The 24,674-nt window shown below is 43.2% G+C and overlaps 2 protein-coding genes across 5 annotated transcripts; both read right to left on the bottom strand.

Annotated features, from left to right (window-relative positions):
• Window positions 1–1,013: 1,013 nt before the first annotated feature.
• On the bottom strand, window positions 1,014–9,587 carry bcap31 (B cell receptor associated protein 31). Its single transcript, XM_041237203.1, has 8 exons — window positions 9,407–9,587; window positions 6,715–6,820; window positions 6,139–6,239; window positions 5,718–5,862; window positions 4,036–4,171; window positions 3,418–3,544; window positions 2,800–2,900; window positions 1,014–1,093 (listed from the first exon to the last, which is right to left on the bottom strand). Exons 2-8 carry the CDS (start codon window positions 6,804–6,806, stop codon window positions 1,055–1,057), a joined length of 741 nt encoding a protein of 246 aa, XP_041093137.1. The 5' UTR covers window positions 6,807–6,820; window positions 9,407–9,587; the 3' UTR covers window positions 1,014–1,054.
• Window positions 9,514–24,079, bottom strand: slc35a2 (solute carrier family 35 member 2). 4 transcript variants are annotated; one of them, XR_005948098.1, is made up of 7 exons: window positions 23,755–24,079; window positions 20,074–20,256; window positions 18,824–18,975; window positions 17,406–18,154; window positions 13,364–13,583; window positions 11,511–11,636; window positions 9,514–11,210 (listed from the first exon to the last, which is right to left on the bottom strand). XR_005948098.1 is itself a non-coding variant. In XM_041237201.1 (5 exons), exons 1-5 carry the CDS (start codon window positions 23,834–23,836, stop codon window positions 13,556–13,558), a joined length of 1,194 nt encoding a protein of 397 aa, XP_041093135.1. In that variant the 5' UTR covers window positions 23,837–24,079; the 3' UTR covers window positions 13,025–13,555. The 4 variants fall into 4 exon arrangements, 1 of the variants encoding a protein (XP_041093135.1); XR_005948097.1 differs by having other exon boundaries at window positions 9,514–11,636; XR_005948096.1 differs by lacking the exons at window positions 9,514–11,210; window positions 11,511–11,636 and adding an exon at window positions 11,668–11,831.
• Between the last annotated feature and the right edge of the window lie 595 nt (window positions 24,080–24,674).

Genomic DNA, 24,674 nt, shown 5'->3' with positions numbered 1-24,674 from the left:
GGCTTTGATGCTAGCGAATTTTAAACACAGCACGGAAACCAAGACCAGAGGACAGAGATAGAAAGCTAGAGACACTTCCTTTATATATTTGCATTGTGTGGTGAAGGTATGGAATGGGCTGCTCAGCCTCCCTGTTGATGCTGAATCACTGGGATCCATTTACAGATCAGCTGCTAGAAACAAGACAGGCTCTGATGGGCTGAATGTTCTTTTTCCTTAAGTTATTAAGATGACAAACGACTCAGTCAGTGCCTTTGTCAGCTGTTGATACAGCTGAAAAATATGATTTATTAATACGCTGGAATCACTACAGGTTCCACTAGCATATACACAAACGTCAGAATACCAATACAATGCAAGCAGTTCATTTTTTGAACAAAACTTTTGTAAACCTCAGTGAACAGAAAAAAACGTAACATTTATTTACTGTCTAAAACATAGATTTACAGCTTTGGTGCCAGTCGAAGTACAGCAATTGCAGAGTTTAAAAAAAATAGAAAGAACTGATTCCGGCTGTCATTACATCATCAGGCCAGGAGGTGGCACTGTATGACAGGCACAAGTCTTAAGCTAATTCTTAAGGGGAGGGGGCGGGAGATGGTATAACAGACAATTAACACGCCCAGCTGTTCAGTATACCATACCACACTGTATGTGTCAGGATCGATGCATAAGATGATCAAATTATTTCAACACATGCAATGGTCATGATCGGCCAACTCTATAATGCATAAGATCAAATTAGCTTCCATTTTTTAAGATTAAAATGTTATGCAGAGGATGCATTCACACCAACTATCAAACACACTTTACGCAAGAATCGCTGGGTGAACTACAACAAATAGATGACCTTCTTTCAAAAATATGCTTGATGTTTTAATGAGCAATTTTATTATAATTGCTCATTAAAACATTATATATATATGCCATAATGTGTGCCCTGCTGAGCGTGTTTCTGCTTTGTTTACATTCATTGCTTTTTTATTCGGTTGCAAGGTTTTTTTGGGGGGGGGGGGGGGGGGGGGGTACGGTGATCCAAATCTCTAGAGCTGGTTCAGTCGTCCTTCTTAACTCTTGGCGCGTCCCCCTGAGCCTGACGAAAGACAACAACAAGAGACAGATCAATAAAACAGAAACAGCTCTTAACACTCGGCAATGGATTCAGTATGAAGCCACGACAAACACAGAGCAGGGAATACGAACCCGTAACGATTAAGGTCGGACATTTCGCGAGTGTCTGAAAAGTTATTAGCAATGACAAATCTGTGCAGATTTCAAGATAACAGCGAGAAAACTTGCTGTTCAAACGATTTCTTCTTTAAAAAGACATTTGAGAGCGACTCAAGCATCTGGGCCTCATTGCAAAAATAAGAAAGTTGTCACTGTTCTATCTGTGGGATGTGTACTTCCCTTCTACCAGTATGAACTACGCAGGCAACATCCCTATAAAACAGAAAGAGTCAGGGTGTCTGGACCATTTACTTACATCGTAAGGCAAGAAAGCAGAAAGTTGCAGGCAGTGCAGGAAGGGAGGGAGGCAGGGAAGGAAGGGAGGAAGGAAGGGACGGAGGGAGGGACGGAGGGAGGGAGGCAGGCAGGCAGAGAGGAAGGAAAGAAAGAAGGAAGGGAGGGAGGCAGGGAGAGAGGGAGGCAGGCAGGCTGGCTGGCAGGGAGGGAGGGAGGCAGGCATGCAGGAAGAGGCGCAGGCAGGAAGGAAGGAAGGAAAGCAGGAAGGGAGGAAGGCAGGCAGGGAGAGAGGAAGGAAGGGAGGCAGGCAGGCAGGGAGGGAGGGATGGAGGCAGAGAGGCAGACAAGATGTCCAGCACAGATTGTACAGAGCGGTTCATGAAATCTTTAAACAACGTGAACACACTCCAGTAGGGAAAGTGTGAGGTTTTAAACTGTCCGTAGAGACTATAATGTGGTAAAGCCGGACTGCGGCTCCTCAGATGGCTCGTGGTTTGGAAAAGGTCACACATGGTTTTGGCAAGAACGGTATATTTCAAGGCAAGTGCGGTTCGTTTGAAAGCAACACACGTCTGACCCAAAGACTCCACATCGGTGACATCCTGAAAACCTTTCTGTCCTCCGATGAATGTTCCTACACTCCTTTAAAGGATTATTCCTTCATACAACAGGTTGGTTTTTTTTTTCTTAAGGGTAAGACATGTTTCTCATTCACAGACTTCCTGGAATTGTTGAGTAAGTCGCACTGGCGTTTTCGGTCCTATCTCGGTTGCAAGGAAGGGCGTGCGCAGATAAAACAGACTCCATTAAATCTCACTTTATCACACCAATGACCTTAGACCCTCAATACCGGCTTAATCATTTACTCTCAAAAGCATAAAGACCGCAAGATATTTGGAACGGGTCCATCTATTTTTATTGTGCCAAGATCGCCTTCAGTTTTTTTTTCATGTTAAAATTCGAATCCAAACGTTCTCCTTTGAGAAACGACCTCTTTTAATATCGTCTCAGAAACCTGCTTATTGACATGTTTCGCGCAGCCCTTCAGACGCTGCCTGTCTCAGTAACCACAGGACAGAATTAATTTCCCCGACGCAACTAACAACCAATCATCATCTCGGTTGATAAACTGACATTTTGCGCCGCCTGTCAAATCCTGCGCGAGCAGGTCTTAACAGGGCAAAGTTCAGTTACGAAAACACAGACGTCACCAAATTTGAACAGTCAAATGCACAACCCCCCACCCCCCCCAAAAAAAACATCTAAAATCGATAGCTTTCAACAGTCGACAATTCATGGCTCCCCCCCCCCGACCTGATCCCCGACACTGACCTGAAGCTTGCCGTGTTCCTCCAGCAGTCTGTCGTACTCTTTGGTCAAGTTCTCCGCCTGCTTTTTCATTGTTTTCATGTCGTTCTCGGAGGTCTGCAGAGCTGGGAAAATAAATCCATACAGAAATAAGTTTCACTGAACTCGAGGTCCTCAGCTATAACACTGGGCCACACTGCCTCCCTCCCTCCCAGTCCCTCAGCTCTAACCACTAGAGCCACACTGCTTCCCTCCCTCCCAGTCCCTCAGCTCTAACCACTAGACTAGAGCCACACTGCTTCCCTCCCTCCCAGTCCCTCAGCTCTAACCACACTAGAGCCACACTGCTTCCCTCCCTCCCAGTCCCTCAGCTCTAACCACTAGACTAGAGCCACACTGCTTCCCTCCCTCCCAGTCCCTCAGCTCTAACCACTAGACTAGAGCCACACTGCTTCCCTCCCAGTCCCTCAGCTCTAACCACTAGACTAGACCACACTGCTTCCCTCCCTCCCAGTCCCTCAGCTCTAACCACTAGACTAGACCCACACTGCTTCCCTCCCTCACCCCTAAGAGAAAGGGTGCTCCCTCCAGTCCAGGGCAGGCTTGAAGCACGGAGACCGAGCTGTTGAAGCAGTTAGTTACCTTTCTTGGTTATCTCAAACTCTTCCTTCAGTTTCTTCAGCTCTGCTTTCAGATTCTGGTTTTCTTCTGCCACACTCGGTCCCTTTTTCCTGGCCTCTGGCGTTTCGATGCCGGCTTCTTTCAGCTCCTGCAAAAAAAAAAAAAAAAAAAAAAAGAAAATCAAAAAAAAAATTTCACAAATCAGCTGCACAGAAACCTAGTAGCTGTATTTGTATAATTTGATATCTTTTAAAATCCTCCTTGTGCTGCGTCTTTGGGGTGAGACGTTGTTGTGAGCGACTCTGCAGCTGATGCACGGCTCACACACCCTAGTCTCGTATCTTGTAAAGCGCTTTGTGATGGTGGTCCACTGAGAAAGGCGCTATATAAAGATTATCAATTTATTATCATAAGAAAATGGAGCCACTTTAAAATCACTGCAAAGAGAGATTTTTAAGCTCCGGCTGGTTATTTTATATTGAGATGTCAAGAAAGCGTCCGAAGGGCTGCCTCTGTGGAACGAACAGGTGACACTGAGACAGACGTAACTTTTGCAATTAACAAAATTACCGTCAAAGGCTCGACTTTCTGCAAGTTAGAGGTTAAATAAGCTTTTTTTTAAGAACACGGTCGACTCGCCTCCTGAAGCCTCTCGTTCTCTTCCATGTACTTCTTGGCCGCGTCGCTCGCTCCCTCTGCCTGTTTCCTGAAGGCCTCGTTTGAAGCCATCGTGGTGGCCTGCTGAGACAGCAAGGTGACCAGGCGTCTCAGCAAACTGGAAAGTGGGGGGAAAAAAAAAACACCACACTTTTTATAAGGGGTCTAAAACAGTATATCCAGTTCCTTAGCAGGACAAAACAGCAGTGTTTGCAAACGCAGGTTTCTTCGAATAAAATACCAGACAAAAAGCACAGCAAACGCTTGCCCATACACAAAAACGGGTTCAAACCGATATGCAATGGGAGTCTTGTTCCCCCATCTCTCAAATAACACTGAAACATACAGTTCTGGCTTCACCTAGGATTTTAGGATTGAGACAATAAAAGAGTAAGACACTATGAACATAACGCATGGTTTGGGCTGAGGATCAATAAGGGAGCCGGTTCAAATCATAAAATTAACGTAATTAAAAAGTAAACCGCTAGAAAGGTTGTCCGAGTTTAGAGTTAGGCTTGGAAGGAGCGTTCCCTGCATGCATCAGTAAACTTTTGATTTGAAGACCAAGCCTCGATTTTTTTCTTTTTTCTTTAGAACCCTTCATGAAAACACTTGAGCGCTGGGGTGCAATTCAATATGTTAACGCAACATTATTCAGCAGCTTTCATTCGACTTTATGAAGCAGGAACAGTTCATTCTACAGGGCGATACAAAACTTCCGGGCAGAACTGTAGAGCGATCTGGTTCCAAAAGACAGCTGCACAAATCCAGCACTGTTCCCCCCTTTCCCATTTGTCTAACCAGCGTTGTTTACGATACAGGATATAAATAGACCACCACTTCCAGCTTTAACCCCTTTATTAAGAAATGCACTCCGCTTTGCACCCAGCTGAATTTGTCCGAGAAAGAATGCAGAATGGGACTGGCCTTGCTTTTACCATACAAGAATTACAGCAGCCCTTACAATAAGTCTCAGAGTGAATTACACACTGCAGAGTGCAAAATTAGACAACATGCATTTCTTTCTCGTTTTACAACAAAATTCAACGACAAACGTTTCCACTAGAAGTCCGATACCTCTCATCCACTGAACTGAGCTGTGCCGGTCCGTACCGAGCCCTCACAAAGAGGTTAAGAGGAGCCTGGGTTGTTTTTCCACTGTCCAGCCATGCTACTGACATCATACGCAACGACCGGCAGCTGTTATTAATTATTGTTATTAATTAACTCAGCTTGCAAAAGACGCACAAACAAATGGGGTTCAAAAATGAGGGTCCAGCCGTGTTTTGTATTGCTATATTTTGAAATTTCTTTAAAATCCACAAATTTTACTGACTGCAGTACACCTGCGCTGTAACGCCCTTCATGATAACAAACCTGGCCCCTGATTAAGATTTGGTGCACTTTGAAAAGATTCGCGTCAGACTGATTTTTGACATGACAAAAGCACAGGCAGAGCACTGCATCCATGAGACAAATGGGCACGTCTAATTCTACTTCTATTCACAACCTCATCTCATGAGCTGATAGCGAGGGTGTGCTGTATATCGACTTAATAAAGTCAGTTCTGTTTGGTGGGGGGGACAGAACTTGAACAGAACAGCGTGGCGGTCCGGACAGTTTGAGAAGCACCGCTGTATCGGACTGCACTGTGCTGTACTCACAACCACAGCAGGAGAGCGAAGCCGGCGATGTACAGGTTCCTCTGAGCTCGGAACAGCTTCATGTGAATGTGTTCCACAGCCACAGGGTTGTTCGTTAGGTCCACTTTTTCTGTGACGCTGTATTTGCGCACTTCACGGCACGCGTCTGGTTGAGGGTTGAGAAAGAGAGAGAGAGAGAGACGAGGACACAGAGGGGTGGTCACTATAAAGCACAGGTTACAATCGACTCCCGTTACACAGCGGTTTGATCCATTCCTTGTTACCTATACACACTGGTGCTTACCAAGCTCACAGTAAAAGCTGGAATGGGTGATACTGCTATGCAGCAGGAGTCTGTGTATTAAAGGAGGACTGATAATGGAGCTAATGCTAATAGGAGGTTAGAGAATGGATTTTACAAAACATGTCAGCACTGCCTCACCTATAAGCAGAAGAACCAGTATGAGGAAGAGAACAAGGAAGTAGGTGTTGCCATACGCCATGACCATCTTCACCAGCCGAGATTTGAAGATTCGATTCCATCTGCCGAGAGAAAACGCCAGCCAAGGTGTGTCGCACAGCACTGTTTCATTCACAGACACTAAAAGACACTTCAGGAACTCCATGGCAAACGTTTCCACTAGGAGTCTTTCTCAGCGTCTCCAATAGTGACACCAGAAGAAATTTAATACATTCGCTGGTAAACGTTTCTTTCTCAGTGTCTTCAGTTATAATAGCAGGGGTCTGGGGCTGAGGCTGCTTGCATAAAACGCTGTGAGCATTCTGTTTAATTGTAACATTTAAAAGATGCATGTTCCCTTAGCAGGACTAGTGTGAGTTTCTAACCCTGCTTAAACTCCTGGCTCCTGATCATTGCAATATTAATAATAATAGACTTCATTGAGGGGAGCTCTGAACCCCAGGACTGGGTGCAGCAGCAGCAGCAGGGCTAGTGTGAGTTTCTAACTCTGCACTGAAGACTCCCTTTAGTTTAAGGACCCTGTTAGCTCGTTCTTACCTGGTTGGTGAGATGAAGGGAAGGCACAGTAAGAGTACAGTAAACACCTCCCCATACAGAAAAGCAGCAACGGCCGTCCACTGCAGACTCATCTTCACTCAAGCAGCTGCAGAGAGGGAGAGAGGGAAGCAAGTCAGTGCTGGGAAACACGGACTCTATCCTCCAACTAAGAAAGGAAATCTGTGTTTAGCAGCGAGTTTTAACCTTTTCTGCAAGTGTTTGAATATGCCAGCAGGGCTCGTGTGAGTTTCTAACCCTGCTCAAACTCCTGGCTCCTGATCATTGCAATATTAATAATACTAGACTTCATTGAGGGGAGCTCTGAAATCCAAGGATAGTCTGAGTTTCAAACCTTGATGGGTTTTCTAACCTTCGGATAAAACTGTTGCCTCATTTGACTTCATCATGAATTCATGAATGAGACTCTACCACAGATACATTGTTTACAGACCGAATGGTTTGCATTCTCCAGCTTGTGTGAACAGAACTGGCTTCACACACAGCTTACACCACAGCGCCACCTTGTGCCTGCATCACGTATTTCAAGACATAAGAAAGAGAGGAGGCCATTCGGCCCATCTTGCTTGTTCGGTTGTCAGTAGCTTATTGATCCCAGAATCTCATCAAGAAGTGGTTAGTGAAAGCAAGCGCTGGGCTGCAGTGTGGAAGGCAGTGGGTTTGAGGAGCTCAGTGGTTAGATAAAGAAAGCGCTGGGCTGCAGTGTGGAAGGCAGTGGGTTTGAGGAGCTCAGTGGTTAGATAAAGAAAGCGCTGGGCTGCAGTGTGGAAGGCAGTGGGTTTGAGGAGCTCAGTGGTTAGATAAAGAAAGCGCTGGGCTGCAGTGTGGAAGGCAGTGGGTTTGAGGAGCTCAGTGGTTAGATAAAGAAAGCGCTGGGCTGCAGTGTGGAAGGCAGTGGGTTTGAGGAGCTCAGTGGTTAGATAAAGAAAGCGCTGGGCTGCAGTGTGGAAGGCAGTGGGTTTGAGGAGCTCAGTGGTTAGATAAAGAAAGCGCTGGGCTGCAGTGTGGAAGGCAGTGGGTTTGAGGAGCTCAGTGGTTAGATAAAGAAAGCGCTGGGCTGCAGTGTGGAAGGCAGTGGGTTTGAGGAGCTCAGTGGTTAGATAAAGAAAGCGCTGGGCTGCAGTGTGGAAGGCAGTGGGTTTGAGGAGCTCAGTGGTTAGATAAAGAAAGCGCTGGGCTGCAGTGTGGAAGGCAGTGGGTTTGAGGAGCTCAGTGGTTAGATAAAGAAAGCGCTGGGCTGCAGTGTGGAAGGCAGTGGGTTTGAGGAGCTCAGTGGTTAGATAAAGAAAGCGCTGGGCTGCAGTGTGGAAGGCAGTGGGTTTGAGGAGCTCAGTGGTTAGATAAAGAAAGCGCTGGGCTGCAGTGTGGAAGGCAGTGGGTTTGAGGAGCTCAGTGGTTAGATAAAGAAAGCGCTGGGCTGCAGTGTGGAAGGCAGTGGGTTTGAGGAGCTCAGTGGTTAGATAAAGAAAGCGCTGGGCTGCAGTGTGGAAGGCAGTGGGTTTGAGGAGCTCAGTGGTTAGATAAAGAAAGCGCTGGGCTGCAGTGTGGAAGGCAGTGGGTTTGAGGAGCTCAGTGGTTAGATAAAGAAAGCGCTGGGCTGCAGTGTGGAAGGCAGTGGGTTTGAGGAGCTCAGTGGTTAGATAGAGAAAGCGCTGGGCTGCAGTGTGGAAGGCAGTGGGTTTGAGGAGCTCAGTGGTTAGATAGAGAAAGCGCTGGGCTGCAGTGTGGAAGGCAGTGGGTTTAAAAATGCATTGTGCAATCTCCTAGCACATTTCGCAACTGCTTACTGATCGCTGCCGCTCCCAGTTTCCTGCTTTCCCTTATTCAGAGTCTGTGTCGCGTTACTTGACTGACACATTTAGCTGGCTTTTGCTGCAACATTGCACAGAAACGTTGCGTCATCACATCAAGGAAAATCAACCGTTGGTCAGGATTCAAAATTAATATTATCAATAAGGGTGTTGACTTGTAAACACCCGATCACATATTACTAATATTAGCATTGGTGACGCAGCACAAATATTATGATTATTATTATGAATTCATATTTTTTTTCCTCGTAAGACACCGCGGTACTTTGACTCGTCATCGCAAACGTCTGCTTTATTTCTTAGTGAGATACAAATATGTTTGCTGTACAGAATACCCCACATGTTAAATAAATAATAATAATAATAATAATAATAATGTAAAACTACTAATTCCGCCCTTCTTACATACTAAAATGTCAACCTTTAAAAACAAGTAATTTGTATAAATGACATTCAAAATATATATGACAGTTGAATTAATTTGAAATAAATTGTTCAAATACAGCAGGATTACCATAAGTGCGCATGTAGTATAAAACACAACTTAGACACAATTCCACGTGTGTTACAAAAATTAACACATTTTTAAAAACATCACCGACTGTATGAATATTATAAACCATTTTTTCACGGTACGTTTTTTTTTTTTTTTTTAATTGAAAAACAACCTCTAAACGCAGATGCGTATTTATTTTTTTTAAATAATAACATTTAAAAAGGCAATTCTTCAAAACCGCAGTCGCTGTTTACGTTTTTAACACACGCTTCTCTCGCTGTTTTGTTCTTTTTTTTTTTTTTTTAATTTGTTGTTATTTCTTGTTGTGTAAAATGTTTCCCGTTTTTGTTGCCGTGCGGTTGGTTACCTTGTTTCCCCTCTTGCGTTTTATTATCTCCAAGCTTGCTTTCTCTGCGCGTAAAAGTCTATTCTTTAAATGTTATTTATTTTATAATTATTATTTTTTTTAAATGCAATTTTTTTTTTTTTTTTTTTTTTGGTCTCTTCAGCTTCAGTTCCTGGGGACACTCTCCAGCAACACATCAACACAAACACCGACCCTTCAACTCTGACACAGCACGGGAAGTGGGCAAGTCTTCTCCTGGGGAGTTTTTTTTTGTGTGTGTGTGTTAATGGCCAACAAGCTTTCAAACAAAGTTTCCTGTCGCCCCCTATTGAGTGTGTGTGTGGAGTTTTTTTTTTTTAAATTCCATTATTATGAGCGCACCATTTTATTGCAATCTCCCTATACCCCTCCCTAGTCTATTCCCATCTCCTACACCGTCCCTAAAGAAACTATTTTGCGCATTTAAAGCCCTTACCTCTTGCCCTAACTCCAATCTCACTTCCCTATCTATATCTAGCACATTCAACCATCTTATCTTCCAGTTTCCATAACCCCACAGGGCATACTGAAGCCATTCTCATGCCCTCCGATTCTGCAGAAATGTTCATTTTAAGTTGAATGTCCTCTCAACAGCCTTATTAAAACTAACTTTCTCCTGTCTGTTGTATCCATACTTTCCTTCCCTCATACTGACTACTGTCTCTATCCCACCCACACAGGCCTTCTTTACTGCTATTGCTAACTGATCCACTCTCTCATTCCCCTCTATTCCTGGAATCCACACACACACAAAAAAAAAAATATACAGTCCTTTAAAAAAAAAAACGCGTACAAGTCGTAGAAAAATAAACAAATAAGCAAATGATAAAAATTCAGCTTGGTTTGCAGCAGCAGCAGTCGAAAAAGGGCGCCATCGTGGCTCGGACAAGGTCGCTGTATCGTATAGTAAAGGATGAAGCTGCTGAGCCAAAATGTCGTTCACAGCGCTGCGGTTTACAAATTAAAAAATTATTTCTTTCTTTCTTTGTTTTTTTTTTTTACTTCAGTTATTCAGACAACGTTTGTTCTGATTGCAATTAGAAACATTTCAATACAATCTTAGTTTCGTATTGATTTATTCTTGGCATTGCCACACATTACAACCAGGACAGAAAAACAACAGGCCTGTTTTGCCTTGGTATTCAGGTATAGCATTGATCAGAATTGCGTTAATGAATTCAAATTCTTTTCAACGGACTTTGGTATGTTACATCACATTGTAATCTATCTATCTATACAAATACTATATATTTATAATATTTCAATACTGTACAGCTGCTTACTTTTCATATGTAAACCTTTCATGTTTGTATCTTGCACAGACGCTGAGGCGAGTGGAAATCATTGCTAATGTTGAAATCAAGTGGCACTTGTTGATACCCACAGTGATATAGACGATAACTTAAAAATAAATCATGTTATCTACCCACAATTCCCAGACTCCATGGTGTTCTAGAACCGACAGGGTGAGGATCTAGAAGCTTAGTGGTTGCTAAGGGACCCTTTTGACAAAACACACGTCCACACACACACACACACACACACACACTCTAATAACAGAAGTATGGGTAGATTTGATACCCCCTCACCTCCCCATTGCAGTGTGATACCAGGGGGTCTCCACTGTTCCAGTCTTGTGAAAATTCTTCTCTAGTCGCGCAGTTTTCCTATCTCGGAGAACATTAGATCTGGTATAATCCATCTTTTTTTTCCCCCCGAAATACTGGATCCAGAACTAAGGAAGTTCGATCCAGGATTACATTTCCCTGAAGGCAATCTGGAAAAACTAAGAAGATGAAGAAGCACCGTCTTTTCTAGAGATACTTTCCCCCTTTTCTTCTCCTGTGACCGTGACAATCAAGACCAAAACTACGTTATCTCCACAGGACGAAGCTGGAAAGCTGGAAGATGATCCATAGAACATTTCTCTTCCATGTCAGATTCCGGAAGCTGCAAAGACACTCCAAACTTGTTCCAGTATTTTGGAGACTCAATGACAGTTGAGGAGAGGAGACACCCCCCTTGGGTAAGTTAGCTTCCACAAATCACCCTAGTATTCAAACTCCAGAGAAAAAAAACCAACTACCTTCAGTGAAGCAACTTGTGAGGCCAGGAACCAGTTGCAAAACCCAGAAATCAAGGTGGCGATCAAAGCTGCTCTGAAGTCCATTCCTTTTCCAACAGAGCTGTTCAACGACGGGCTACCTGCCTGCTGGCAAAGTGATAAGGCAGGCATTAAATGCAGGCCGGACCAGGTTTCGGCAGGAGTTTTTCAGTTGGGCGCAGCTGGTTCATAGGTGGAGACTCAACCAATGGGGGGATACGGCTCACCGTCAACCAATGGGTGGCTTTGGAACCTTGGGGGGAGGAAGAAGCGAGAGGGAACTGTGTTGCCCTGGCAACCCATCTGTTAAACAAGGCCGAAAATAAAAAGGGAAGCCTTTGCGATTGTTTTGAAGACACTGAGGATTATTTAGTCAGGTCTTTTCTGCACAGGCTAGCAAGCGAGGAGAAGGAAAGCTAGGCTCCCAGTAATTAATTTTTAAAACAGCACTGGTAATTATTATTTTCCTGGCATTCTAACTAGAATAATGAAGACCACTTTCAGTTGCTGTGTTCTATTGGGTCTTTACTTGCATTATAATACTGTAATAAACAGACATGAAAATAACATCCACCCTCCGTTACCACGGCTACAAATACAGAACTAGAACCAACACTATAACAAAATTGAAAACATGCCTGTAATAAAATTAGAGGCTTCTGATGTTTGGTGTTTTCCACTGACTTTTCTACTCTCCTGCAAGAATTGAATTGCAAATTTGATTGTGAAACAATTATAAATTATCAATAAATAATAAATTATAATTGAGGACCCATACAGGACACCAGGGCAAATAATCGATCGGTGAACGTTTGAGAAATTTAAAGCCATTGTCATCAATACAGAGTCATTGATTCTCTTTAATTTTTAACTGAAAAAATAAAACAGATTCAGACACCTCAACATGGAAACGAGTTTTATTTTGTAAAGTATTACAATTGAATTGGACTTAACAAGTTCCAAACGATCGCACGCTAATTAACATTTAGCAGCATTCCACTCTGAAACCTTTTCAAAACTCAAGAGTTTTATCAGCAAACAGAATTACCCTTCAATGAGACACTGCACTGTATAAGGCAATATTAAATTATAATAAAACAAAGTTCCCTTAAAAAAATAGCTTGGTTTTAAATTTAAAAAGAAATACTTATCAGTAGCTGCAACTGTTATGTAGCTCACAGAAGTTTGAAAGAAACACGTCATATCAAACATAATATCTGCGCTTATAAAAGAGTGTGATAAAGCACAGGGAAGCATTGTAAAGCACAGAGGTCTGGTAAAGCATAGGGAAGCATTGTAAAGCACAGAGAGGTCTGGTAAAGCATAGGGAAGCATTGTAAAGCACAGAGAGGTCTGGTAAAGCATAGGGAAGCATTGTAAAGCACAGAGAGGTCTGGTAAAGCATAGGGAAGCATTGTAAAGCACAGAGAGGTCTGGTAAAGCATAGGGAAGCATTGTAAAGCACAGAGAGGTCTGGTAAAGCACAGGGAAGCATTGTAAAGCACAGAGAGGTCTGGTAAAGCATAGGGAAGCATTGTAAAGCAGAGAGGTCTGGTAAAGCATAGGGAAAAAAACAAGGCAAGCCGCCTTTCCAAGTGAAATGTAGCTTTATTTGTAGGGCTAATGCCAAGATAAGCAAGTGTGCTTGCAATCTGCAATCTAGCGAGATTCTCCAGAGAGATTCCTCTCTTAAAATATCCTCAACTTAAGTCACAATTTAGACCACAGTCAACTTCCATCTTTTCAAACACTCAGTGTGTTAATTACAGTTTACTAAAATTTAATAAAACGCACATAAATACTTCTTAAAAGGCAATTACAAGTTGATTTAATACCTTTTGGAAAAAAGAAAAAAAAAAACTTCCCTCTACCCTCTACTGGTGGAGCAGAGAAAACTAAAGCTGGTCTTTAAATTATCCCAGTTTAAGCTGGCAGCCACAGCAGCACTGTAGCGCGAAGGCACCGTTTGGTCACAGAGACGAATCTTCAGGCGAGCCCCGCCCACTTTTCTGGTCCCCAGCCAATCGCTAGCATCCCTTTTCCTTGGTTGGTTTTCTGGGAAGGAAAAAAACAAACTGTCACTTAGGTTTATTTATTTTTTATTTTTTGATAAGTCCGTGTTGCTGTGTCGAGCTCCATAGCTACTCTTGAGTTAGTTGCCTGCCCTAGATAGATGTAACACAGGCTAGATCAGCTGTCTATATAGAAGAGCTAACACCATCAGGAGGTGATGTGGTCCAGCGGTTAATGAAACGGGGTTGTAACCAGCAGGTCCCCGGTTCAAATCCCAGCTCAGCCATTGACTCGCTGTGCGAGACCCTGAGCAAATCAATTTACGTTCTAGTGCTGACGCATAGCTCGCACATCCTTGCCTTGTAAAACATTTTGTGATGGTGGTCCACTATCAAAGGCGTTATATAATAAAATGATAGTGATAGGAGAGTTTGGATCACATTCTTTTGGTTTTGCTGACAATACACTAGCTGTGCACTAGATGGCGCTGGTGTGTAGTAATATCAAGACACTAGCTGACCTAGCCAGTGTTACATATGTCTATGGTCTTGGGTTAATGCGTTTGTTATATATATATAAAAGCGTATTAGACTATGATTAGTTTTGTGAAATTGTTTTGGATCAACAGAAAATGACCGCCGAATTAGACAAACCTATCCAATCCAAAACCTGCACTGCAATTTGATTACAAATGTCTTACAGGGGGAAGGGTGGAAGCAGTGGAAACACCCAAACCCTAACCGAACTTCCACAGAATCAAATTACATTTCGTATGATTGAGTTGTGTCTCTGCAGCTTTCACAAGAACTTAAATTTACAAAAGAGTTTACCATCTTGCTCATTTGGTTGTTAGTAGCTTATTGATCCCAGAATCTCATCAAGCAGCTTCTTGAAGGATCCCAGGGTGTCGGCTTCAACAGCATTATTGGGGAGTTGGTTCCAGACTCCCACGATTCTCTGTGTAAAAAAGTGCCTCCTATTTTCTGTTCTGAATGCCCCTTTGTCTAATCTCCATTCGTGACACCTGGTCCTTGTTTCTTTTTTCAGGTCGAAAGAGTCCCTTGGGTTGACATTGTCAATACTTTTTAGGATTCTGAATGTGACCAGAACTGAACACAGTATTCTAGATGAGGTCTTACTGCATTGTAGTTTTAACATTACTTCCCTTGATTTATACTCAACACTTTTCACAATGTATCTAAGCATCATGTTGGCCTTTTTTATAGCTTCCCCACACTGTCTAGACTAGTCTAGTCTAAGAGTCAACATAAACTCCTAGGTCTTTTTCATAGAGTCCTTCTTCAATTTCAGTATCTCCCATATGGTATTTATAATGCACATTTTTATTGCCTGCGTGCAGTACCTTACACTTTTCTCTATTAAATGTCATTTGCCATGTGTCTGCCCAGTTCTGAATCTTGTCTAGATCATTTTGAATGACCTTTGCTGCTGCAACAGTGTTTGCCACTCCTCCTACTTTTGTGACATCTGCTAAATTCTAGCAACAGGAGAACGTTTCGGAGGACCGTTCTACTTATAAGACTTCTATCTCATTAAAATCCTTCCCATACATTTTTTAAGATTATCTATTCAAAAGATACCCGGGTATTCAGTAAGTAAGGAGTCTTGAGGAAACATGGCCACTACAACCCCCAGCCCCTAGTCTTGCTGTGAATCTTTATATTAGCAACAGCGCCACCTAGTGCACAGTAATGCACTGCCTGCTAACCAAAAGAAACACGTTTGGCAGATGTTACTTCTAACGTTGATACGATCAAATGCATTTTGGTTCTGACATCAGAACACGCTGGAATCTAGTCATTATTAATTAGTAATTTAACAGAAAGCGACTTAAGAGACTAGGGGGGGGTGAACTCTGCATCATCAACAACTGCTGCTGCTGCTGCTGCAGAGTCTCTTCCAATAGGACCTCGTTTGTTTGACGTCTCACCCGAAGGACGGAGCACAAGGAGGTGAAGTGACTCGCTCAGGGTCTCACACACACACTTCTTTCCTAGACAGTGCGGTAACTGTATAATTTTAACAGGGCTACATATTCCAAATGCAATTGTAGAAGACAAAACCATTTTATAAATCTTACCCGTTTTCCTCTTCAAAGGCGCTAAATAGCTCCGAAACGTGCCGTTCGGACAGAAATAGACGTTAGAGTAGATGTAAAATTTTCATTTTAAAGCGAATCCCGTGTTCAAGCACGTTACTGGTTGAAAGCATGTGTCAGTCAACAGGGGAAGCAGCTGGTTGGTTAACGACAGGAAAGAAGACATTGAAGGGGTGGGGTTTAAAGAAAACAGATGTATACAAAGAGACAGGAAGTAAGAAGTCAGTTAAACTAAATTAAACGCTATAAGGCTTGACATTTAAAACAAATACGTTCTTTAATTATTCTTAAACGTGTTTTTAAAACCGTTCTCTTCATATTATTACTATTAGATTTTTATTTACAAGCCATTTCCTTCCATATTAAAAAAAAAAAAAAAAAAATTAAAAAAACACCCCCGATCCCAAAATTCCACTTTAACCTTTAATCTCAGAGTATAAGCCACGCCCACAACAGGCAGCCTCAAATGCGATTGGTCGAAGAGGTGAAAACCCGCCCCCCTTCGTTACATTCCATTTGAGTTTGATACAAGCAAATGTATTTATTTATTTATTTATTTTAACGAAAATGTGGTTCGACTTGTAGGAAACAGCATCATTAAACTCAAGTGGATCAATAGACGAAGAATCAGGTGCTTGACAGGTATTGCAAATCGCGCCCTCAGTCGTGAAACAGTTCATTCCTAGCCATCCTAAAATCACGCACGAAATCTGAACATCACTGACTTGAGATGCGAGTTGCAATTCAATACAGCGAGTTGCCAGGTCCTCGCTGTGCAGGCGTTCCAATGTTAATTAACGTTTCCAGGATTTCTAGACGCTTTGCTCTCTCGTTTTTCACACAGCGCACTGCAGCAACGACTGGCGAGCTGTTAGCTACAAAGCAAATGCAAATCACGAGTCATTATTAAAAAATGACAGAGAAATCAATCAAGCAAAACAACAAATGTTTTTACTTGAAGTGAATCAGGAAACATGAAGGTAATTTGGCCTTTGCAAGACAGCCGAAGTGTCGCAGCTGTATTTGTAATTGAATCTTGGCACACCTGCATAATTGTAACTCTATCAATTACACTTCAATTCGGCACCGTTCCAAGCTTTCAATCGATCACTTTCAGTTCCGTGCTTGTCAGAGAGCCATCGTCACTCTCCTAGTTTCAAACCACGTTTGGTGACCTCACTAGATTGAAATCAGTAAAAGTTCTCTAGTCTGTGGCTGTATGTGTAGCTGGGACTGTTGCTTGGGTAACGAGGGGAGTGGCTTGGTTAACGAGGGGAGTGGCTTGGTTAACGAGGGGAGTGGCTTGGGTAACATTCTAGTGTCCCCTTCCTGTTTCATGGTGTCTGCAAATCCTTCTCCGCGATTCTGTTGCTTTTCTCTAAATCTGCCTCAAAAACAAAAAAAAACAAAAAAACAAAACAAAAAAAAAAAAAAACATTCTGGCTTTTGAGCTACATGCTGGGCACCGTGCAATCTTGAAATCAGCAGCGGAAGCCGTCAAAAATAAATTACAAGCACCAATAAAAGATTTAAAGTAAAAACTACAAAAAAAAAAATCAATCAATTAAAATCACTTTCGAATCTACTTACTATATATATATATATATATATATATATATATATATATATATATAATATAAGAGAATATTTTTTTAAAAATTGAAAGAGTGGATGAGAAGATGAGACGTTGGATTGCATTGTTAAAAGATGCCGATGAAAAGTCTGGTTATTTCACCAGGACTGACTTGGCCAGGAAAGGGTCTGTCTCGGAATCCACCCCCACCGGCATCTGGTTCCTGACCCTGGAGGAAACTGCCCCGGCGGAAGACGACGGGGAAGAGGAGGGGGAGGAAGGCAGCAACCCGGGAGGCAGACCGGACGCACCCTTCGGGAGGCTGTACATGTAAACTGCTCCGATCACCAACCCCGCCCCGAGGGCGAAGAGCAGATCCACGTGAAAGCCAAAGAGGTACACCGAGGTGACCGTGGAGACGACAATCGAGAACGAGGTGGCGAAACCCTTCAGGATATTGTCCGCGTACTTCACCACCACCGCCACCAGCAAGCCCCCGAAGGCCTGGTTGAAGATCACCCCCCAAACCAACGGCGTGTACCCGAAAAAGAAGCCCTTCTCCCCAACGGCTGCCCCGTCGTTCCACCACATCCCCAAAAGCCCCAGGGCGCCCCCGAAGATCCCCAACTGGATGTTACGCATCCAGACTGAAGCCGAACTGCCTTTGAGGATCTTCTCGAAATAGACGCCCGCGAAGCCGGAAGACAGGCAGGAAACGACAACGGCCGCCAGTCCCTTGGCGTAGTTCTGGCTGCCGTTTTCCACCGAGGCCTCCTTCCGCCCCCCTTCTTGCTCCACTTGGACGATCGCCACTCCGGTGAAGAGGAGCAGGAGGGAGATCCACTGCAGCCTGGACAGGCTCTTGCGGAGCATCAGGACGGAGAATACGGCCGTGGTCAAGATCTTCAGCTGGTAGGTGACCTGGAAAAAAAAAAAAAAAAAAAAAAAAAAAAAAAAAGCAACCTTGTTTCTCAATTTCCGATTCCAGTCCCCCTTTTGATCAATTCCAACACTGATCAAAATTGCAATTCTCAGGATTCTGTTCAACAGCTTCTCGCAGTGGGCAACAAATTCACTTTAGTAGAAGTCGCTGTTTGTTAGTCAATTAAAAATCGTCTTCGAATGAAAGCCGCTGGGCAATCACAGCAATTACTGTTGCATCTCTAAAATATTAGTTCCAATTCCTCTGAAGGAACTGGGAACTGGAAAAACAGGAACTGACCCCGAACCTGGCTGGAACGGACGTGGGTTTATCTAGTTGCAACAGTCTCTCAAAACTGAAACTAGAAAACACTCGAAATAAATCTGCAAATGTGTTTTAAAGACATCTTCGTACTTAAAGCCACTTGCGGACTAGATTTGACGGTTTAGTGTCCTTTCCACTAGAAGTCTTTCTCAGCATCGTCAATAGAAACAGTAAAAGAAACTGGATAAATACAACGGCAAACGTTTCCACTAGAAGTCTCTCTCAGCGTCTTCAACGGAAACACTTTCTCCACTTCTTCAAAGGACTTCTAGCGGAAGCGCCTGTCGCTGAATGTTTTAAGTTTCTCTCAGTGTTCCTGGGCTCGGCTCTGCTGTAGCTCTCACCTGGAAGGTGGCCGCGGGCAGGTTGGAGATCGCCACGTACTGCAGGTTGTTTTGAAGGGTGTAGATGAGAGAGGGCACAGACAGTTTCAGCGTGTCCGAGTACTGAATGAAGATCGATTCGTACAGCAACACCAAAAACTCCTTCAGATTCCCTGCAGCACAGAGAAAAAGACTTCCATTCAGGGAGGGTTGAAAACCACTTAGAATTCTAAATATTCACAGTGACTAATTATTTTACATCTGATTTTCTCCCCAGTTTAAAAAGTCCAATCATTCCCGCCCCCCGTCACTGCAGGAATTCCCCCGACTCCCCCCTGCACATCACACGGCCGTGCCTTTACCAGGGGAGACCCTCGGGGACCCCTGCGCTCCCCTGACTGTGCGACTCCCCCCTGCACACCACGCGGCCGTGCCTTTACCAGGGGAGACCCTCGGGGAATCCCCTGCGCTCCCCTGACTGTGCGACTCCCCCCTGCACACCACGCGGCCGTGCCTTTACCAGGGGAGACCCTCGGGGATCCCCTGTGCTCCCCTGACTGTGTGACTCCCCCCTGCACACCACGCGGCCGTGCCTTTACCAGGGGAGACCCTCGGGGATCCCCTGTGCTCCCCTGACTGTGCGACTCCCCCCTACACACCACGCGGCCGTGCCTTTACCAGGGGAGACCCTCGGGGAATCCCCTGCGCTCCCCTGACTGTGCGACTCCCCCCTGCACACCACGCGGCCGTGCCTTTACCAGGGGAGACCCTCGGGGAATCCCCTGCGCTCCCCTGACTGTGCGACTCCCCCCTGCACACCACGCGGCCGTGCCTTTACCAGGGGAGACCCTCGGGGATCCCCTGCGCTCCCCTGACTGTGCGACTCCCCCCTGCACACCACGCGGCCGTGCCTTTACCAGGGGAGACCCTCGGGGATCCCTGCACTCCCCTGACTGTGCGACTCCCCCCTACACACCACGCAGCTGTGCCTTTACTAGGGGAGACCCTCAGGGATGTTGTTTGACTTCTAGAATGATAAGGTACAAGCCAGGAGGACAAAGGCCAGCCCAGCATGTGTCTACAGCGCCAGGGCAAAAGCTAATGAACACAATCTAGATCTTTCATCTAACACCATGTAAACCAAAGTAATTACAAAATCACAGGACAAAAAGAAAACGTCTACATAACAGCAGTACAGTATTTCACGACAAGACATTACTAAAACCCTACAGGGCGAGGCAAAGCTTTTGGGCAGAGCTGTGGAGTCTTACCTCTCTTCTGGAGCAGGATCAACAACAGGCAGGTGGCGACCTTCAACAGCTCAGCCATGACCACGGCCGTGGTGGCGAAGAACCTCTCCCCGGGGAGGGTGCGTGCGTAACGGATACTCAGGATGAGGGAGGCGTTCTGCACAACCAGCACAGCCAGGCTGACGTACTTCAGCTTCTTATTGGCTGAGGAGAAGGAAGAGAGACACACAAAGTCAGGGGAGCCCTTATAAGCGTATCATTGCGCGCTTACTGCCTTTGTTCTTCAGGGCAATCAAAGAAACCAAATCTAGTTAGTATAACATAGATACAGGAGTCTGTCTCACGGCGGGCAAGTAAAATGTCGGATGAATGAATCCTGTTTTAAATGCCGTTATACAGAGCTGTAACATTTACCAGTCACACAATGATTGTTCTGAGGTTCAGCTGGTATTAGGGCGCTCCCCTGAACACCTTGTTTAGTAAGATATAGGGTACTGATGCTTGTGACAGAGTAGCCGTGTGGGTGCACGCGAACGCTGCCGACTGACAGGCAGGAGATCCAGACGGAGGCTGAAGTCGATGCGCACGGCGCACACACAACACAGCGTATGGAAACGTTAATGGGATCCATAATCTGAGAACTAATCTTCTCTGATCAATAACCGGCTGTCTGCGGTTTTCGACTTGCTTACTTGCATTTTCAAGCACGTTTTTGCGTGAATAGTTTGGCTACAAACGTTCAATCTCGATTTCAGTTACTTACATTACAGTTTGCGTATACAATACACATTTCTACAAAAAAAAATAAAATTTAATAAATGAACGATAAAGTAGAACATTTTACAGCACTGTTGGCAAATGCTTTCGCAACAGGTCACAAACAAACAGGGAAATGATTCAATGCTGATAGAATTACATTCCCTACCATCACTCGTCAATGTTATCTGTGAAACAGAGTCTCTGAACAGAATCCTGGAGCCTGAATCAACCACCTGCTCTGTGCAATAACAGAAACTGAGGCAAACTGAATCTGCTGCCAGTGCAGAGAGACGTGTGAGGCAATCTGGGATAACCTCATCAGTGTTTTCACTTTCAGACAGCAATTTACAAGGTTCTGAGGACTAGTGGAGAAAGAGAGAAGAGAAGGAGGAAGGCAAAAAGAGAGGGAAGGGGAGAAAGAAAGAAAGAAAGCACTGGGCTGCGGTGTGGAAGGCAGTGGAAGGCAGTGGGTTTGAGGAGCTCAGTGGTTAGATAAAGAAAGCGCCGGGCTGCAGTGTGGAAGGCAGTGGGGTTTGAGGAGCTCAGTGGTTAGATAAAGAAAGCGCTGGGCTGCAGTGTGGAAGGCAGTGGGGTTTGAGGAGCTCAGTGGTTAGATAAAGAAAGCGCTGGGCTGCAGTGTGGAAGGCAGTGGGTTTGAGGAGCTCAGTGGTTAGATAAAGAAAGCGCTGGGCTGCAGTGTGGAAGGCAGTGGGTTTGAGGAGCTCAGTGGTTAGATAAGGAAAGCGCTGGGCTGCAGTGTGGAAGGCAGTGGGTTTGAGGAGCTCAGTGGTTAGATAAAGAAAGCGCTGGGCTGCAGTGTGGAAGGCAGTGGGTTTGAGGAGCTCAGTGGTTAGATAAAGAAAGCACTGGGCTGCAATGCAGAAGGTAAACCCGGAATGGATCAAACTGCTATGCAACAGGAGTCTTAATTCCACTCCATCTGAGTGTTAGGGAACAGCATAGGTTTGTTAAGTACTGAGTCTAACTGGGAGTTTCTGAGTAGAACCCAAATTACAAACTACCACGGATTTCTTACCTCTGGTTAGCAAAATTATCAGTGGACTGTTCTAATTTTTATTTTAGTTATTTCTTTTAAAGTTTCAAATTTGGGATATTGCAAACGCAATCCGCTATTGATTAAAAGCTGCAGCGGACTCCTGGACCGTCTCAGATCACAGGGCAGAAAGCAAAACTACGTCTCTGGTATGGAAATAGCCAACAATCTCAAATTGCCACGAAACCATTAACACCAGGAACAACAAGTAAGCAAATGGCTTTTTTTTTTTTAAAAGTACTGTTTAGGGTTCCTTCAATATTGATGTCCCTATTTCAGGGACAAAAACCTTGTCCTTTGTACACAGACTTGAAGAGTCCCTCCCTCGAGCGAGCTTGTATGATGAATAATAGAATAACCGGAATAATAGATATAATAATGGGAAAATAAAATAACCCATTTATATTTTAATCATATAGAGAATTTGCTGAGAGAATTTCTAAACTTAAACTTCTTGTCGTTCTATGAGATTTTGAAACGCAATATATATAATATATATATATATATATATATATATATATATATATATATATATATATATATATATATAGCTTTTTTTAAAAAGGGTCAAAATGAGACAGCTTGCTAGCTCGCTTCCTCGTTAGACGTGCTAGCAGTGTTTTGTGCAAATCTGATTCTTGATATTTCCCCATGATAAATCCTGTCGGCCGGTTTATGAATTATCACATAGCGACCGCAGCGGTGAAAATGAATTACAGGTACTGAGGTTTTTAACGCAATTCTACGTTTAATTTCCGCACTGGACAGTTGGAAAAAACGAAACAAAAAAAAAAAAAGTTCAATAGCATAGGACACGGAAGTAAGGTCCGGTTGACTCAAACAAAGCGTTATTGTAATTCTGCGTTACACCCATTATACTGTGTGTGTAGACAGATAGAGAGATAGATAGAGAGATAGACAGACAGATACATACACAGATATCTATACTATCTATCAGAGACTATATATGTATACTATCTATAATGTATGTATGTGTCTATCTATCTGATAACATACAGATAGATCCATACCTATGTATAGATAGATATGTCTATTATACGGATAGTATAGATCAGATAGATAGATCTATACATGGATAGACAGAGAGATAATTATACAGATACATAGATACATACACAGATAGATAGAGAGATAATTATACAGATACATACACAGATAGATACATACATACATAGACAGACAGATAGATACATACATATACATAGATACATAGATAGATAGACGGATAGATAGATAGACAGACAGATACATACACAGATAGACAGAGAGATAATTATACAGATACATAGATACATACACAGATAGATAGATACATACATAGACAGACAGATAGATACATACATATACATAGATATATAGAAAGACAGACGGATAGATAGAGACAGACAGATACATACACAGATATATAGAGAGATACATAGATACATACATACATACATAGATAGATAGACGGATAGATTGGTAGACAGACAGACAAACAGGGAGATAGATAGATAGTACACCATATAGCGCAGCCCGACGTTTCTGCAAAGAAAAAGTGAAACGGGACGTATTCTTAAATAGATTATTAAAAAAAAACAAAAAAACAGTACTTTACAAACGTTTTTTTTTAAAAAAAGAGTCTATCACAGTGTCTTAAATTACACGCTTCTTTACAAGGAGAGCGAACTTATAATAATAATAATAATAATAAAATAATAATAATAATAATAATATTTATTGATCGCCGTGTCTGCTTTGCTTTGCTAGTTCTGTACAGCCCCGGTTGCAACGCAGAAGCTCAATCCTGTTGTATATTTAAGAACAAAACTGCAATCGGTTTTATAACGATGCAAACACGTTTTTGTTTAAATTATTACTATAATTACCCTCATTTTGTCTCCTGGTCCCGGCAGCTCCTGTCTTCCCAGCCCCTGTGCCAGATCCCGACGCCTGGCTGCTAGCTGCCATGTTTGCAATCGTTATTTCTGTAGTATCCTTCTCCCCAGTCCCAGATCTGGCTCGGCGGTTTTCCCATTCACCTTATATATATATATATATATATATATATATATATACACTGTATTGGTTTTTTTTTTTCCCCTCCTTTACACGCCCCTCCACAGGCAAACACCCGTCACCTACTTCGCCGAGGCAGTGACTCCACACCTCGGTGGAGGCTGTCAGGCAATGCCGGGGCTCAAGGCCCGCACTGCCGCCCCTTTCGGTTTGGAGGAATACGGGGGGGGTAATAAATACATTATTATATAAGAATAGATAATAAGTAGTGTTATTATAATTATTATAATAATAATCATAATAATCATAATAATAATAATAATAATAATAATGTACACCGTGTAACACTATTTATTTATTATTTTTGTTCCTGGGTAGTAAGTGTTATTTCCTAATTGTTTATGCCTCAAAAGTATAGAAAATGGCTATTATTCCCCACAAACTTTGCTTTTGTGACCAGGACAGTGATATTTCAAAATATCCTCATTTCCAATGGGAAAACGGGCAAATGTGTGTCTTTTCGTTCACATAAAGTCAGAAAAAAAAAAAAACATATTTACAGTATAATCGTAAATCTCGAAAAACTACTCACTTCTAAATCTTTTGTAGTCATTTTTGTATTACTTTAGTATAAATACATGTTAATTTGGATTCATATGTTGTTTTTTTCTGACTTTATGTTAACGAAAAGACACTAAAAATTGTGTTACATAGTGTAATAATAGTTATACAGAGTTGAAAATTTCAGAAACGTTATCTAAAATAGAAAAGATAAACCATAGAGAAAAAA

This window comes from Polyodon spathula, chromosome 43 (genome assembly GCF_017654505.1).
Source record: "Polyodon spathula isolate WHYD16114869_AA chromosome 43, ASM1765450v1, whole genome shotgun sequence".
NCBI lineage: Eukaryota > Metazoa > Chordata > Actinopteri > Acipenseriformes > Polyodontidae > Polyodon > Polyodon spathula.
Note: the sequence above shows the minus strand (reverse complement) of the source record. Positions and strands in the feature narration are given on the sequence as shown.